Here is a 13948-nt window from a genome sequence, read left to right on the forward strand (position 1 = left end):
TCCTCTAGAACCATACTATCCAGCACCTCAAAGCAGTTAAAACCTGAATCAGATAATCTTTCTTTCAAAGGCCTCTTTTGACCATGGCCCTTAGCACGAGGGTGAACAGGGATAAATCCATCCTTATCCTGCATTTAAGCCTTACCCTTACCTGTAGCATCTTGCGGATTCATCCCCTTGGTAGTATTAGCCATTTGAGATTGTCCTTTCCCTGTAGTATCTGCCAAACCACCAGTATTGCTAGCTGTAGAACCATCCACTCCTTTGAAACTTGAGTTATGGGGGCACTGATGCAGTAAATGACCATACTCATGACAAATCTGGCAACGGAAAGGGAGAGATTCATAATCTAACTGCTGCACCCAAGAAAAATCCCCCATACAAATTTCCAAAGAATCTGGTAATGGGTTATTCAAATTAATTTCAACACAAATTCTAGCATAAGAAATAACCTTTTTATCGAGGGATTGATGTGCGATCATAGCTGGCTTCCCCAACAAAGTAGCAATTTGTCGAAGGATGTCTTCACACCAAAATTTCAAGGGAAGACGAGGCAAGCAAACCCAAACTGGCACTGTTGAAGGGAGATCCTCAGCAGAATTAAAACCTGAATGCCAAGGTTTGAAAAATAACCCCACATGGTTGTAAAAATAAGGGCCTCCTTCAAAAACATGATCCCAATCAGACATGCAAGAGAATACAACAAAAAAAAGCTATTCCCCGCCAACATAATCTCCATATCGCCTTCCACCTGCCATGAGCGGCAGATCCATGCCTCAAGAGCGGATAGGGAAATCTAGATTCCAAGAAATTTGCATATCAAAGCATGCTCGGTCCAATAATCAATGTCCTCCATTACAGCCGTTAGAGGAATAACCAGAACAGGGCGATCATGGCTATGTGGGAAACAACCATTAACTTTTTTCAACTTGGAGCTCTCCCCTGAATAAAACGATTCAGATCGCATTGCATGCATAGTTGGAGAAGAACCATCTATTCTCACCAACGGAGAAGAAATCTCAGGCCCTGCCATGCAAACAATAAAACCCCAATCCAAAATTGACTGCAGAAGATTTCCAAAAACACCGACGCAAATTATGTCCAGTAGCTAGCAATCCAAACAGAACAGAAAATAGTAAAGATCCAACACCAAGAACAGGCTAGGGGAAAAACCCTAGCCCAGCCGGCAGCCAACGCTTCTCCACATTCTCCAAGCATGTTATAATAGTTGTAATAAGATTTGTTAAAATGTCTAATATTTCTGTTATTATTGCATTGATGCTTGTGACTTACCAAATGATATTGTTGGCAATGACTATCCATAATCAACCAAATATTATTGCTGAATCAAAAAATTAAAAATTAAAAAAATTAAAAATAAAATAAAATAAAACAAAATATGGCATATCACACTAACACCCATTAAAACATGACTTAGTGTACAAGTGTTGGTATCCCTTCCTTTAGTATTACTTGTACACCTTGGAAAAAACAATTTTTTTTAACCCAAATATCATCAAATCAAAGAAAAATATAAAATAAAAAGTGTTCCATGTCAGTGAAATCACTCATTAAGGGCTCATTTGGTTGATGGAATAGAAAAAATTGGAATATGATTTTTATTTTCTGTTTGGTTGATAGAATATGAATAGAAAATTTAGGAATATGATTTTTATATTCCCATTTTACCTCTAAAATGAGCTTATACCCTAAAAGCATTCAGCAGAAGAACAATAAACCAATATGTATAAAGTAATTTAAATCTCCTGTTCGGTTGCACTCTAAAATGGTATTTGCTCAGTACTTCTTGCTGTCAATAAAAACTAGTTTTAAAACAATGAAAATATAGCTAGAAAACCACGGTATGTACTACACACTACATGAGTAAATTAGTTTAAATAGAATGTAAGGCTAAGAAAACCTCTTACACATTTTCCAGATAATCTAATGCGAGCGCTTCGGGATACTCTTACCCTTAATTCTCGAGCAATTCCTTTCTGCAGCCTCTGAAGGTCTTTTGAAAACCGACTTTTCATGATTTACCTTAATTTAATGATTGAAGGGATTAGAATGGCACAAGCCCATTATCTTTCTTAGATAAACTAAACTGAAATGTTTGAGAGTTCTTAGGCTGTCGATTTAAATATCCTTTAACATTCATATTATTTAGAAAAAAAAAAAACAGAATAAAAATTTGGTAAAAGAAAAAACATTTAGGCAATTTCATGAAAGTATTTCCATATCTATTATAGAGGAATAATAATCCAATTTTCAGAAACACTTAAACATAAGTACTAGACTTGTGAAATTCAGGTCACTTAGATTCCATATTCAGAAACACTTGAACATAAGTACTAGACCTCTGAAATTGAGGTCACATCTAGATTAGACTCTACGAATAAATTATTCAAACATGGAAATACTCAATTAATATAAGTACCTAGAGTGGAATCAGGCATCTTTTGTGTTGTTCACATATTAAACTTTCTCTGAGTTTAATTGATCATCGTTAAATCAGTTGGGCTGTGTGAGGGATAAGAGACTGGAAAAGCGTAATTCTCCGAATAAGAAGCCTGCTTTGGTAAGAAAAATGGAGGATTTGTTATGTAATACACAGCTGTGGAGATCTCATGGTTGTGTTTTCCTTCGTATGTAGTGATCACTATTTCTTTATCCTTTGCATCCCGTTGTACTTTCTTTTTAACATCACAGGTGCTGCAAGAGCACTTGTAATAATTCCTGCACACAACCGAAGAACGCTCAAAGAAAAAGAACCTCTTTTGGGAAAATTTCAAACCCTAAAACAAGAATTATTAAAGTTACCTCGGATTAGGGTTTCCTTTTGTGAATTTCTTTCCATACTTCCGCCACTTGTATCCGTCCTCCAAAATATCTGATTCAGATCTGGTCATGAAGGCATACCTCTCAGATATGACCGGCTTCCTCTTCTTTATATTAGTATTGGTTCTGTTTAACAGACAAAAATTGACGAGAATTGAAGGCAAGTAAAGATCTAAAAAATAAAATCATTTTTCTTTCATAAAAGATTCTAAAATAAGGTACTGATCGCTCACGGGATTAATTTTGACATCTTAGAAGGGATTCCGGTCGAATTGTTCAACTTGAGCAGCGTTTCCTGTGGAGACGTTGCTGAAGAAGAGGCTGTCCCTTCACACGCTTTGGACTCAGCAATTAGTGGCTGAAGTTCACCAAAATGGCTCGCCGATTTGTCACTTGGAAAGAACTCATCATACTGCGGAGTCTCCTCCAAAAATGTTGCTTTCTGTAGCAGAGCCGATTGTGGTGACTGAAATCCATGGGAAAATGGGATACTGAACAGGGCATCGTCCATTGTGGTGTAGCCTGGACAATCATCCATACTACACAATCCAAATATAGCATCAAGAATTCAGGTGAGAAACGATACCTAGATAAACGACCGGGACTCGAATTAAGAAATTTCGAAGCCCACAAGTTGACTATCCCGTCTTTCTTTGTAACTACAAAAGTCTCTGTCGTTTCCGAGCGGCTGTCGTTTCCGAGCGGCTGTCTTTTCCGCCGCCAGTTACGGTGTATTCGCATTAATGCCCATCTACACGTTTCCCATCCACGGTTAACAGACGCCTAGAGCTCCGCAGCCATCTCCAACATTCTAAAACTCGAAAATACCCGTTGGTATCAAGACCGACTCTATTATCCCATTCATATCGATTGACTCATTTACTCAATCTTATTCAAGGGATCAATTGTAAAACATATCCATCAACATTATCTTCTGATGTTAACAGTGTGTGATTAATGGGTTTGGGTTTAGTTTGATTGAGGAGAGTTTTCTGTAGTGGACCTAGGTTATAAGGTTTAGTTTGAACTTAGTCTATGTGATATTAAAAGATCCGTCGCACCAATAATCATCTATGGACTCTATTTTGTAAGAGTTGATTTACCTAAAATGCAATGTTGCATAAGCATCAAGCTAATTTTTCATCTATTTTGCTCTAAATTGTCATGCATCATTTGATTTTACAAATGGCTTTGTGCATTAGATAAATAATTGTAATACTTCAATTCTATGAATTTAATTATATTCTAATCTTATTTTAAGAGGGCTATTTTGTCAATCCAAACATTAGTTATCACCATTTATGCTCAAGCATATATGAACTGTCTAGTCTTGTATGTTTGAAGATAAGTTCAGAGACATTAACATTTATAAAACTATTGGCAACAGGTGTATGAGACAATTATAAAAATATTGTCAACAGGTGTGTGAGTGGTCATAGTTGCTGTCTGGGAAAAAGAGAGAACCTCAGCTATTTCTCAGCATTTTATATGTGATCTGATGTGCATGAGTTTGTGGTCCACTTTAATCTTAATTAAAAATAATCTTAAACATATCCAAAAATCATATGTTCCAATCATAAGATAAAATTTACAAAGGATTTTGTAGAGTAAAAGAATCATAGTTCATTTGCACAGTGAATCCTCACGGATATTCAAGCGTCACACTGATTTCAAAATGAAACAAAGAATGATTAATAATAATAATGTTTAAAATTGCTGTCATGGAAAATGACCTTTGAATGAACTTCATAAAAGTCGTAATGAAGCTTTAAGAGATTAGTATCTCGCATAAAAATTACAAAGAAAAATTAACCGCTGTGGACGGTTGTTTGAAAAATGTTCCGTCAGTGGGCAGGGAAAGGGTCCTTCGTAGCAAATGCCGATCTTTGCATCAAGTTGTCTTCTCCTCTTCGTGCGGCATCTTGGAAAGTAACTTATATCGCTCTAAACACATCATTTTCTAACCATGGGTAGTGGGAATCCGTGTCATGTTTTAGTCGACTTTTAGATAACTTCAATCAGTAAACGTCGAATAAAGTGTTCCAAATCATGGACCGTAACGAAGGTCTCGCGAAACTCCATTCTCCACAATCATGATCATATGATATCTTTAATAAGTGGGCCATATTATATTTATTTTTGGCAGTAGCTATCCTGACGCAAAAACAGTATTTAGAGCATGCTTTAGACTATGTATCACTTACATGCATGAAAACAGACCATCGAAATGGAGGACATCCAGCAAGTTAACGGATAAACAATGGCAAATGTCTGACACCCAACCTGGCACCATACACCCAGCTCTCCCCTCAACATAAATTAAAAAATCTTTATTTGAAACTCCCGCTCAATAGAAATTCAAACTACTTGTTTAAGAATCCCCCTCAATTTTATTTCTTTTCTGGATAACCTGTAGGGTTCGAGCGATTAGAAACCTGATTATGGGGATTGAAATAGTAAGAGACATTCAATTACGAGGCTTCCATATGCAGGTTAAGTGTTTGTCTGTGGTGTCTTGTTTTTAGTTTTTCTCTCTAAATTTATCATGAAATAGAGATATCTGCAACTTGACCTTTAGTGCCACAGAAGTGTAGCTTGATTACTTTGCTCTTCATGAGGTCTTGAACAGAGTGATGATGAACTTCAATATGTTTGGATCTCACATGGTAGACAGGATTCTTTGCAAGCTTGATAGTGCTTTGGTTGTCACAGAATATGGTAGTTGGATGAGCTTGTTGATGACATGTCTCTTCAAGTAGTCTTTTGATCCATAGAGCTTCTTGAGATGCCTTTGATGCTGCAATATATTTGGCTGCTATTGATGATAGTGTCACTATTGATTGCTTCTTGCTGCACCAAGACATTGGTCCGGATCCAAGGTGGAAGATATATCCTGAAGTTGATTTCCTATCATCAATATCACTTGCACAATTAGAATTGGTATAGCCTACTAGAGTAGGGTCTCATCCATGTTGGTACTCAATGCCAAGCTTGTAAGTGCCTTTGATGTACTTCAAGATCCTCTTAGCAGCCTTCTAATATTTAGCATGTGGGTTTGCAATAACCTGGATACAACACCAACTGCATACGCAATGTTTGGTCTAGTTATTGTGAGATACAAAAGACTACCAAGAAGCTGCCTATATAGTTTTCCATCCACTTTCTTTTGATCTGATTGAGCACTTAATTTCAGACCTACTTCACATGGTGTATTAGATGACTAAAAATCACTCATATTAAACTTTTTCAATATATCAATAGCATATTGATTTGGGAAAGCAAGATCTTACTATGTTCTTGCCAAACTTGCATGCCCAAGAAATAGTGCATCAATCCAAGATTAGTTATCTCAAAAAAATTCTTTAACTATGTCTTGGTGTCATCAATACATTGTTTGGAATCCCCTGTAATGAGTAGAACATCCACATATAAAACAATGATAACAATTTTATCTTCAATATGCTTGACATATACATCTAGATCAGCTCTTCTCTTTTTAAATCCATTTGTTACAAAGAATTCATTTAATTTTGAGTAATATGCTCTTGGAGCCTATTTAAGGCCATATAGAGATTTCCTCAATCTACATACTGGATGTTCTTCACCATCTTTAATAAATCCTAGTGGTTGTTGCATATAAATTTCTTCTTCTAGGTCACCATACAAAAAAGCACTGTTTACATCCATTTGAAACATCTTCCATCCACACTTTGCAGCTAAAGCTATAATAGTTTGAATGGAAGTCATTTTAGCAATAGGGGCAAATGTCTCAGTATGGTCAATACCTTCTTCTTGTGAGAAGTCACGGGCCACTAACCTTTCCTTTTATCTTTCAATTGCTCCATCTAATGTGAACTTTTTTTTGTAGGTCCATTTGCAGCTGACCACATTCTTTCCTTCTAGAAGTGTTGCTAATTCCCAAGTTCCATTCTTCATCAATGAGTTGTACTCCTCTTGCATAGCCTCCTCCCATTCATCTTTTCCTTTTGCTTCCTCAAATGTGCTTGGAGTTTCAACTTGCATCACCTTAGCCATAAGAGCATAGTTAGCAACAATCTTGGGGCCTTCTTGATAGACCTCTTGAATGCTTCGAGTTTTTCTTTTATTCCTTGTGTCTTCATCATCACTACTACCTAAATCTTCATCTTGCACTTCTTTTCCTTTTGTAGGAGATATCATATTTTTCTCTGAAACATTAGTATCAATATGCTCATCATTTTCAAGCAAAAAAGGAAACTAAGAAAATGTAGAGGAATTAGTATTCTCAAAGCCTTCATTAAACCAAACATTTCTTTTGATTTGAATTTCCTTTGTATTGGGATTATATAGCCTATATACTTTTGATTCTTCACTATATCCCACCATTATGTAATTCTCATTTTTCCTTTCTAATTTACTTCTCTTTGCATCAAGAATGTGAGCATAAGCAATGCAACCAAAAGTATGAAAATGAAACACAGTAGGCTTTCTTCCAATCCAAGCCTCCTCAGGGGTTATGTTCATAATAGCCTTTGTAGGAGTTCTATTTAGAATAAAACTACTTTATGAATTGCTTTAGCCCAAAGATGTACCTCTATTTTTCTAGAATGGAGCATACACCTAGCCATTCCAATTATAGTCCTATTTTTCCTTTCTACTACCTCATTTTGTTGTGGTGAGTAGGAAATACTGGATTCTTTCTTTATGCCATTTTGTTTACAAAATTTCAAAAATTCTTTATTCATGTGTTCAAAACCTCTATATGTTCTTATAATTCTTAGAAATTTCCCACTTTTCTTTTCAGTTGGAATGTTAAACTCCTTAAATTTATGAAACACTTCCTCCTTCATTTGTAGAAAGTATACCCATATTCTTCTTGAATAGTCATCTGTGAATGTAAGAACATACCTTGCACCTCCAAATGAGTGTGTTTTGAAAGAACCCATCAAATTGTTGTGGACTAAGTGTAAAGGCATTTTGGTCCTCCATGATTTTCCTTGTGGGAAATTTTCTATATGTTGCTTGCCCATTGCACATCCTTCACATACTACTTTTTTTTGGTAGTTTACATGCCCTATATGCTCATGCCATAACCTGCTTACATCATCATACGTTGCAATAATACATACATCTATATTTCCAATAAATTCTTGAAATTTATAAAGCCCATTTTCTACTCTACCAATTGCAATCACTTCATAATTTTTATTCACATCCTTGACTAAGCATTTATCACTGTAAAATTTTACTTTGTATCCTTGATTTGTAATTTGAAATTAGAGAGAAAATTTGTTGATAGTTGAGGGATAAGCATCACATTTTTAAATATTCCATTATTTACTTGAAAATTTCCACTTCCTTGAACTTCTAGAGGATTATTATCTCCTAAATATATATTTGCATCATTGCTTTCACTTAATAACTCAAACTACTCCTTATTGTGTGACATATGTTGTGTACAACAAAAATTGATTATCCATTCATCCTTAAAAGAACTATTTTCTTTAAGTGCTACATAGAAGACATTCCTCTTAGAATCAAATGATTTTCTAGACTTATTATTTTTTGAACCATTAACTCTTTTGTAACATTCATTAGCATTGTGTCCTTGCTTACCACAGTAATGACATTTCCACTTCTATTTGGATTCCTATATGAATTATTATTATCTCCATACTTCCAATTCCTTCCATTAGATCTATTATCTTGTATCCTTTGATGATATAGTTTTCCTTTCATTAAAAATACTTGAGATTCACAATCAACAATAGAGGATTCTCTTTCTTTTATTTGATGTTTTTCATCTTGAATTAACTTAGCACACAACTCATCAGATTTAATGCCTTTTAATTTATTAGTAGTATCAAGTCCCCTTATAATAGATTGATAAGAGCCTAGAAGACTTTGTAAAATTATTTGCACAAAATCTTTATCACCTATGCTCTTTCCAAGAGAAACCAAATCATCTTTTATTTCTTTTAATTTACTCAAATGAGTCACTACTTCCTATAAGCCTTTTAATTTTAGATTAACCAGCTCTATTGTGAGAGATATAATCCATACATCACCTAAATTTTGATACAAACTTTTCAAGATCTTCCATACTTGCATTCCACTTATTTCATTTCAAACTTCTAGAAAAACTTCTTTTGAAAGTGTTAACTTTATTGAAGTTGATGCCTTCTTGTGTCTCCTATTCACATTCTTTTCTAGAACCTGTTGGTCTCTACTCACTACCAATAGCAATATCATAACAGTTTTGTAGAGTTAGGGACATTTCAATTTGTGAAACCCAATCATATTAATTCTTTCCATTCAATCTAATTGAAGGTAGAGGAGCACCAAGAGAATCCATTAATCAACTTTTCTTCTTTTTGAAAAAAATAAAATTGAACTTTTAACACCTCAAAGTTAACAAGAACATGAAATTCTCACCAAACTTGGATAGAGAACAGACTTAGTGTTGCTCAACCAATTTTCAGCCTGTAACAAAGAAGATTAGAGATCTGCTCCAAAAAAAACACTACCCAGAAATCAGATCTACTTTGATACCATGATGAAATATAGAATTGAGAAAGAAAGTGCACCCAAATTAATATGAAAAAAATAGAACCACAAAGATAACTTTAAATTATAATGTTATTGGAAGTGAAACATTTCAAATTGTTATTTGAATGATCATAGTGCCTCTATTTATAAAGAATACCTACAACATTATAGGTATAAGAAACTTCGAGATACACACATGTGGTTGGTTCTATCGGAGATAAGGCTTAGTCTACAAATTGACATTGCTCACTATACTGCAAAAAATTTAGAAACACGGAACAAATCATCTAGTTTAGTTAGAACTAACTTCATATGTGGAGATGTAGAATAGTTCTATCCAACATTCCATATGCAGGTTAAGTGTTGATCTATGGTGTCTTATTTTTAGTTTTTCTCTCTAAATTTATTGTGAAATATTTTTTTATAATTTTGTGTTGAAAATCAAATTTTTATTATAGATATTAAAATGCAAGAATGTGTAGGCCTTCGAAATGTTAGAAGATATCAAAAAAATTCCAAAATGATAAGCTTTAAAAAGTATCTACAGTAATTTTGCAAGTTGCACAAAAACATAAAAAGGTAAGATAAGCTCTTTATGGACTCCAAAATATTTAGGTTTTTTTAAGCTATGAAATATGTTAATAACTAATTTTCTAGATCTTGAATTGAATACATATAAACTATTAGGTTTTTAAACATTGGGAAGTTGGATTGTAATATTAACCTCTATAACTGACTCATTGGGGTTTTGAAATCAAAAGAAGATAGGTAGGACATCAAATTCTAAGCCCAAATATTCATTTACGACCAAAAACAATATAGATCATATGGAAGGCATCTATAGATTGTGATAGTATGGATAGAAATTTTTGAAGAAAAAATGTGGTTGATGGATTGCTTGACCACTGATTTGAATCATGCTTAGTTTGTCCACTATAAAATCTTTGCTTATAGTGTAATCTTTGGGATTTAAAGTCTTCTATCTCCCATTAATTTTTCTTCAAATACTATTTACATAATGCATATTATTTACTTTGATCATTTTGATTTTGAACAGATTGATCAAAATCTAGATGTAATGTGATGATCCCATTCACTTTTTACCCTATTTGGGGAGATGTTAAAATTGTTTACAAAAGTTCTATAGACTGTAGTTTTTACAAAAAAATTTCTCTTATTGTATAAAAAAACTTTTAATGGTTCAAAAAATCTTTCTAATTTCTTGTTAGGCATGATTTTTTAATCTAGGTTAGTGTTCTTCAATGCCCTATTATGAATTTTGAGGTGTTACTTTTTCTAATAGTTAAAACTATGACTTTCAATTGAATTTGAAATATAATTTTTTGGAGAAAGCTACATGTATATTTCAAAATAATTAAAAAATAAATATGCTTTATTTTTAAAAGTTGTTTAAATCATAAAATATAAGTAAGAACAATTCATTTTAAAATTGAACTCTTCAAAACAATTGACTCTTTTATTTTAAAACTATTTAAAATAATAATTATATAGTCAAACAAAATAAAAATATAGCAACATAAATCTTTATAAATTTTAAAATTTGAATATATATATTAAAAAAATGAGCACATCATTATGCTCTTATCATTGCCTCTTGAATATCATAATTTTTTTATCTTATCTTTTATTTAAAAAGTAACTTCTATTTAAATATTATTTTTTAAAAATACATTTAAATCTTATTAAATGATTTTTTATTATTTTTAAATAAACTTATTTTATATTCATTCAATGGTACTTGATAATAAACTTATAGTAATTATAATTTATAATGAAATATTATATATTGAATTAAATAGTCAAATAAAATTTATTATTTATTATTTATATTTTTAGGTAAATTTAATTTTTTTTATAAAGAACTCAATAAAGCTATTTTAAAAAAAAATTCTCTAAGTGCAATAATGTATAATCTATTATCTAAATGGAGACTCTGCATGCTATAATATATTATCTAACTCTAAAAAACTTCAAAGTTATTCTTCATCAACTAAGATATGTTTATATAATTTGAACTTGTTAAAAAATGATCATATTTAATAATTTAGATTTTAAAAATAATTAAGATTTTCTTATAGTACTTATAAAATAAAAGTTTATTAAAATATTTATAAAAATCAATTTAAAATATCTATATTCTATATTCTAAAAATATTAGACAAATGTTGATTCCCCTAAATAAAAATAATTTAAAAATATATAAAATTAATATAGGATATCCATGTTTTACAAATGCAATTTTATAGATTAAGAATTATAATTAAAAATATGGACAAATTTTAGAATTTTAAAATCATTGAGGGAAACATGCATTGCTTTTTGTTTTCAAATTAAAAATAATAATATATATAAAATAATTATTTAAATAAGAAGAGAGAAAATTGAAAGAGGATGTAAGAAAAATATTTGATAACTCAAATTACCATAATTACTAAAAGAGTAAATAAAATTGTACTTGATATACTTATATCAATTCTAATATTATGGATAAGAAAAATAAAAATGCAATAATTATGATTTATAATTAAATATTACATATTGAATTTAATTGACAAATAATTTTTATTATTTTATGGAACTATTTATAAAGAAATCAAGAAAAATAAAATTTAGTTAAGTTCAAGATTCTACATGTCAAATGATATATTATTCTAATTCTAAACAACTTAAGAAAAATTTACAAAAAAATAAGATTACATATCGACTAAGAAATTATATATTTCTTTTACATTCTCAAAATGACTGACATGTTCTTATCGATCTAATAATATAAATATTTATGAAAATTAATTTAGAAGTCTATATTCTAGAAATGTTAGACATATGCTTGTTAAACTAACTATAGGAAGAGATGGGGAAAGGGAGAGATAGGCAAAGGGATAGGAAAATATAAAGAAGTGGAGATAGACATATCAAAATAGAGAGGGAAGGATAAAAAGTAAGATAAAATAAATTGAATAAAAAGAGAGGGAGATAATATGGGAAAGGGATGGGGTAGATGTATAATTAGAGAGAAAGAGGAATTGGGAGGAAATGAGACAGTAGAAAATGGGTAGAGATAGAGATAGGAAGAATGTGTGTGTGTGTGTGTGTGTGTGTGTGTGTGTGTGTGTGTGTGTGTGTGTGTGTGTGTGTGTGTGAGAGAGAGAGAGAGAGAGGTTAAAATCAATCATGCATGAGCATTCAAGTATTCAATCCTCCAAGCATTACGAGCCTACAAAATAGAAAAACCTTTCACTATTTTGTTGGGTTCCCTTTTTTTCCCTAGTGAAGTGGAAAAACTAGTTAGGTTCTTCCATGTGGAAAGGTTAACATTGCATGTTATCCCATCCCATCCCATCCCAATTGTGCGTGTAAACCCACTAATGACATATAAGGGAGGAAGCTTTACAAAATAACAAAACTTTTCTATTTCACAAAGGCAAGGAAGGAAGCTTCACAAAATAGAATTTTTTTCTGTTTTGCAAAGGGTATGAAAGTGGAACTAAAAAATAGAGAAAATGGATAACACAACATGTCAACTACTATTTGTGCATGTTAACCCATCTATGTCATATAAGGAAGGAAGCTCTGCAAAATGGAGAAACTTCACTATTTTGCAAAGGCAAGGAAGGAAGCTTTGTGATATAGAAAAATTTCACTATTTCATAAAGGAAATGAAACGGGCACTACGAAATAGAGAAAATAGATAACACGACATGTTAACCACTAATTGTGTTTGTTAACCCACCTATGAGATGTAAGGAAGGAAGCTTCGTGAAATAGGGAAACTTCTCTATTTCGCAAAGGCAAGGAAGGAAGATTCACGAATAGAGAAATTTTTCTATTTCACAAAGGGCATGAAAGTGGCACTAAAAAAGAGTGAAGATGGAAAATACAACATGTTAACTACTAATTGTGTGTGTTAACCCACCTATGACATATAAGGAAGGAAGCTTCACAAAATTGTGAAACTTCACTATTTTGTAAAGCCAAGAAAGGGAGCTTCACAAAATAGCAAAAATTTTCTATTTCGCAAAGGGCATACAAGTGGAAATGTGAAATAGCGAAAATAGACCACACTACATGTTAACTACCAATTGTGCATGTTAACCCACCTATGACATCTAAAAACTCACTAAAAATATCTCAAATTAGTTACTATTATGGGTAAGAGAATTTTTTTTAATGTATTTTATATTCATTATTTTATTATTTGTTCCCATCGTCTATCTTCTTGTGCACTACCACATGTATGATCTACCAAGACTCTATTGATTAGAGGTAGTTACACAATCAACAAAAGAAATTGTGATATGGGATAACATGAAATGTTAACCCTAACATATAAGGAAGGAAGCTTTGTGAAATAGCAAAACTTTTCTATTTCATAAAGGAAAGGAAGGAAACTTCACAAAATAGCAAAATTTCATTATATCACATTGGGAATGTAAGTGTGATTTGAAAATAGAAAAACTGGAAAACACAAGATTTTAACCACCACTTGGGTGTGTTAACTTCCCTATGAAATATAAGGAAGGAAGCTTTACAAAATAGCAAAATTTTGCTATTTCGTAAA

General features: G+C 32.1%; 1 protein-coding gene across 1 annotated transcript; it reads right to left on the reverse strand.

Annotated features, from left to right (window-relative positions):
* Positions 1–2300: 2300 nt before the first annotated feature.
* On the reverse strand, positions 2301–3436 carry LOC149569902 (uncharacterized). Its single transcript, XM_089817820.1, has 3 exons — positions 3075–3436; positions 2824–2967; positions 2301–2739 (listed from the first exon to the last, which is right to left on the reverse strand). The coding sequence occupies exons 1-3, from the start codon at positions 3377–3379 to the stop codon at positions 2496–2498; spliced, it is 693 nt and encodes a 230-aa protein (XP_089673946.1). The 5' UTR covers positions 3380–3436; the 3' UTR covers positions 2301–2495.
* Between the last annotated feature and the right edge of the window lie 10512 nt (positions 3437–13948).

Source organism: Cupressus sempervirens, chromosome 3 (assembly GCF_028749045.1).
Source record: "Cupressus sempervirens isolate cs-2001-9-10 chromosome 3, ASM2874904v1, whole genome shotgun sequence".
NCBI lineage: Eukaryota > Viridiplantae > Streptophyta > Pinopsida > Cupressales > Cupressaceae > Cupressus > Cupressus sempervirens.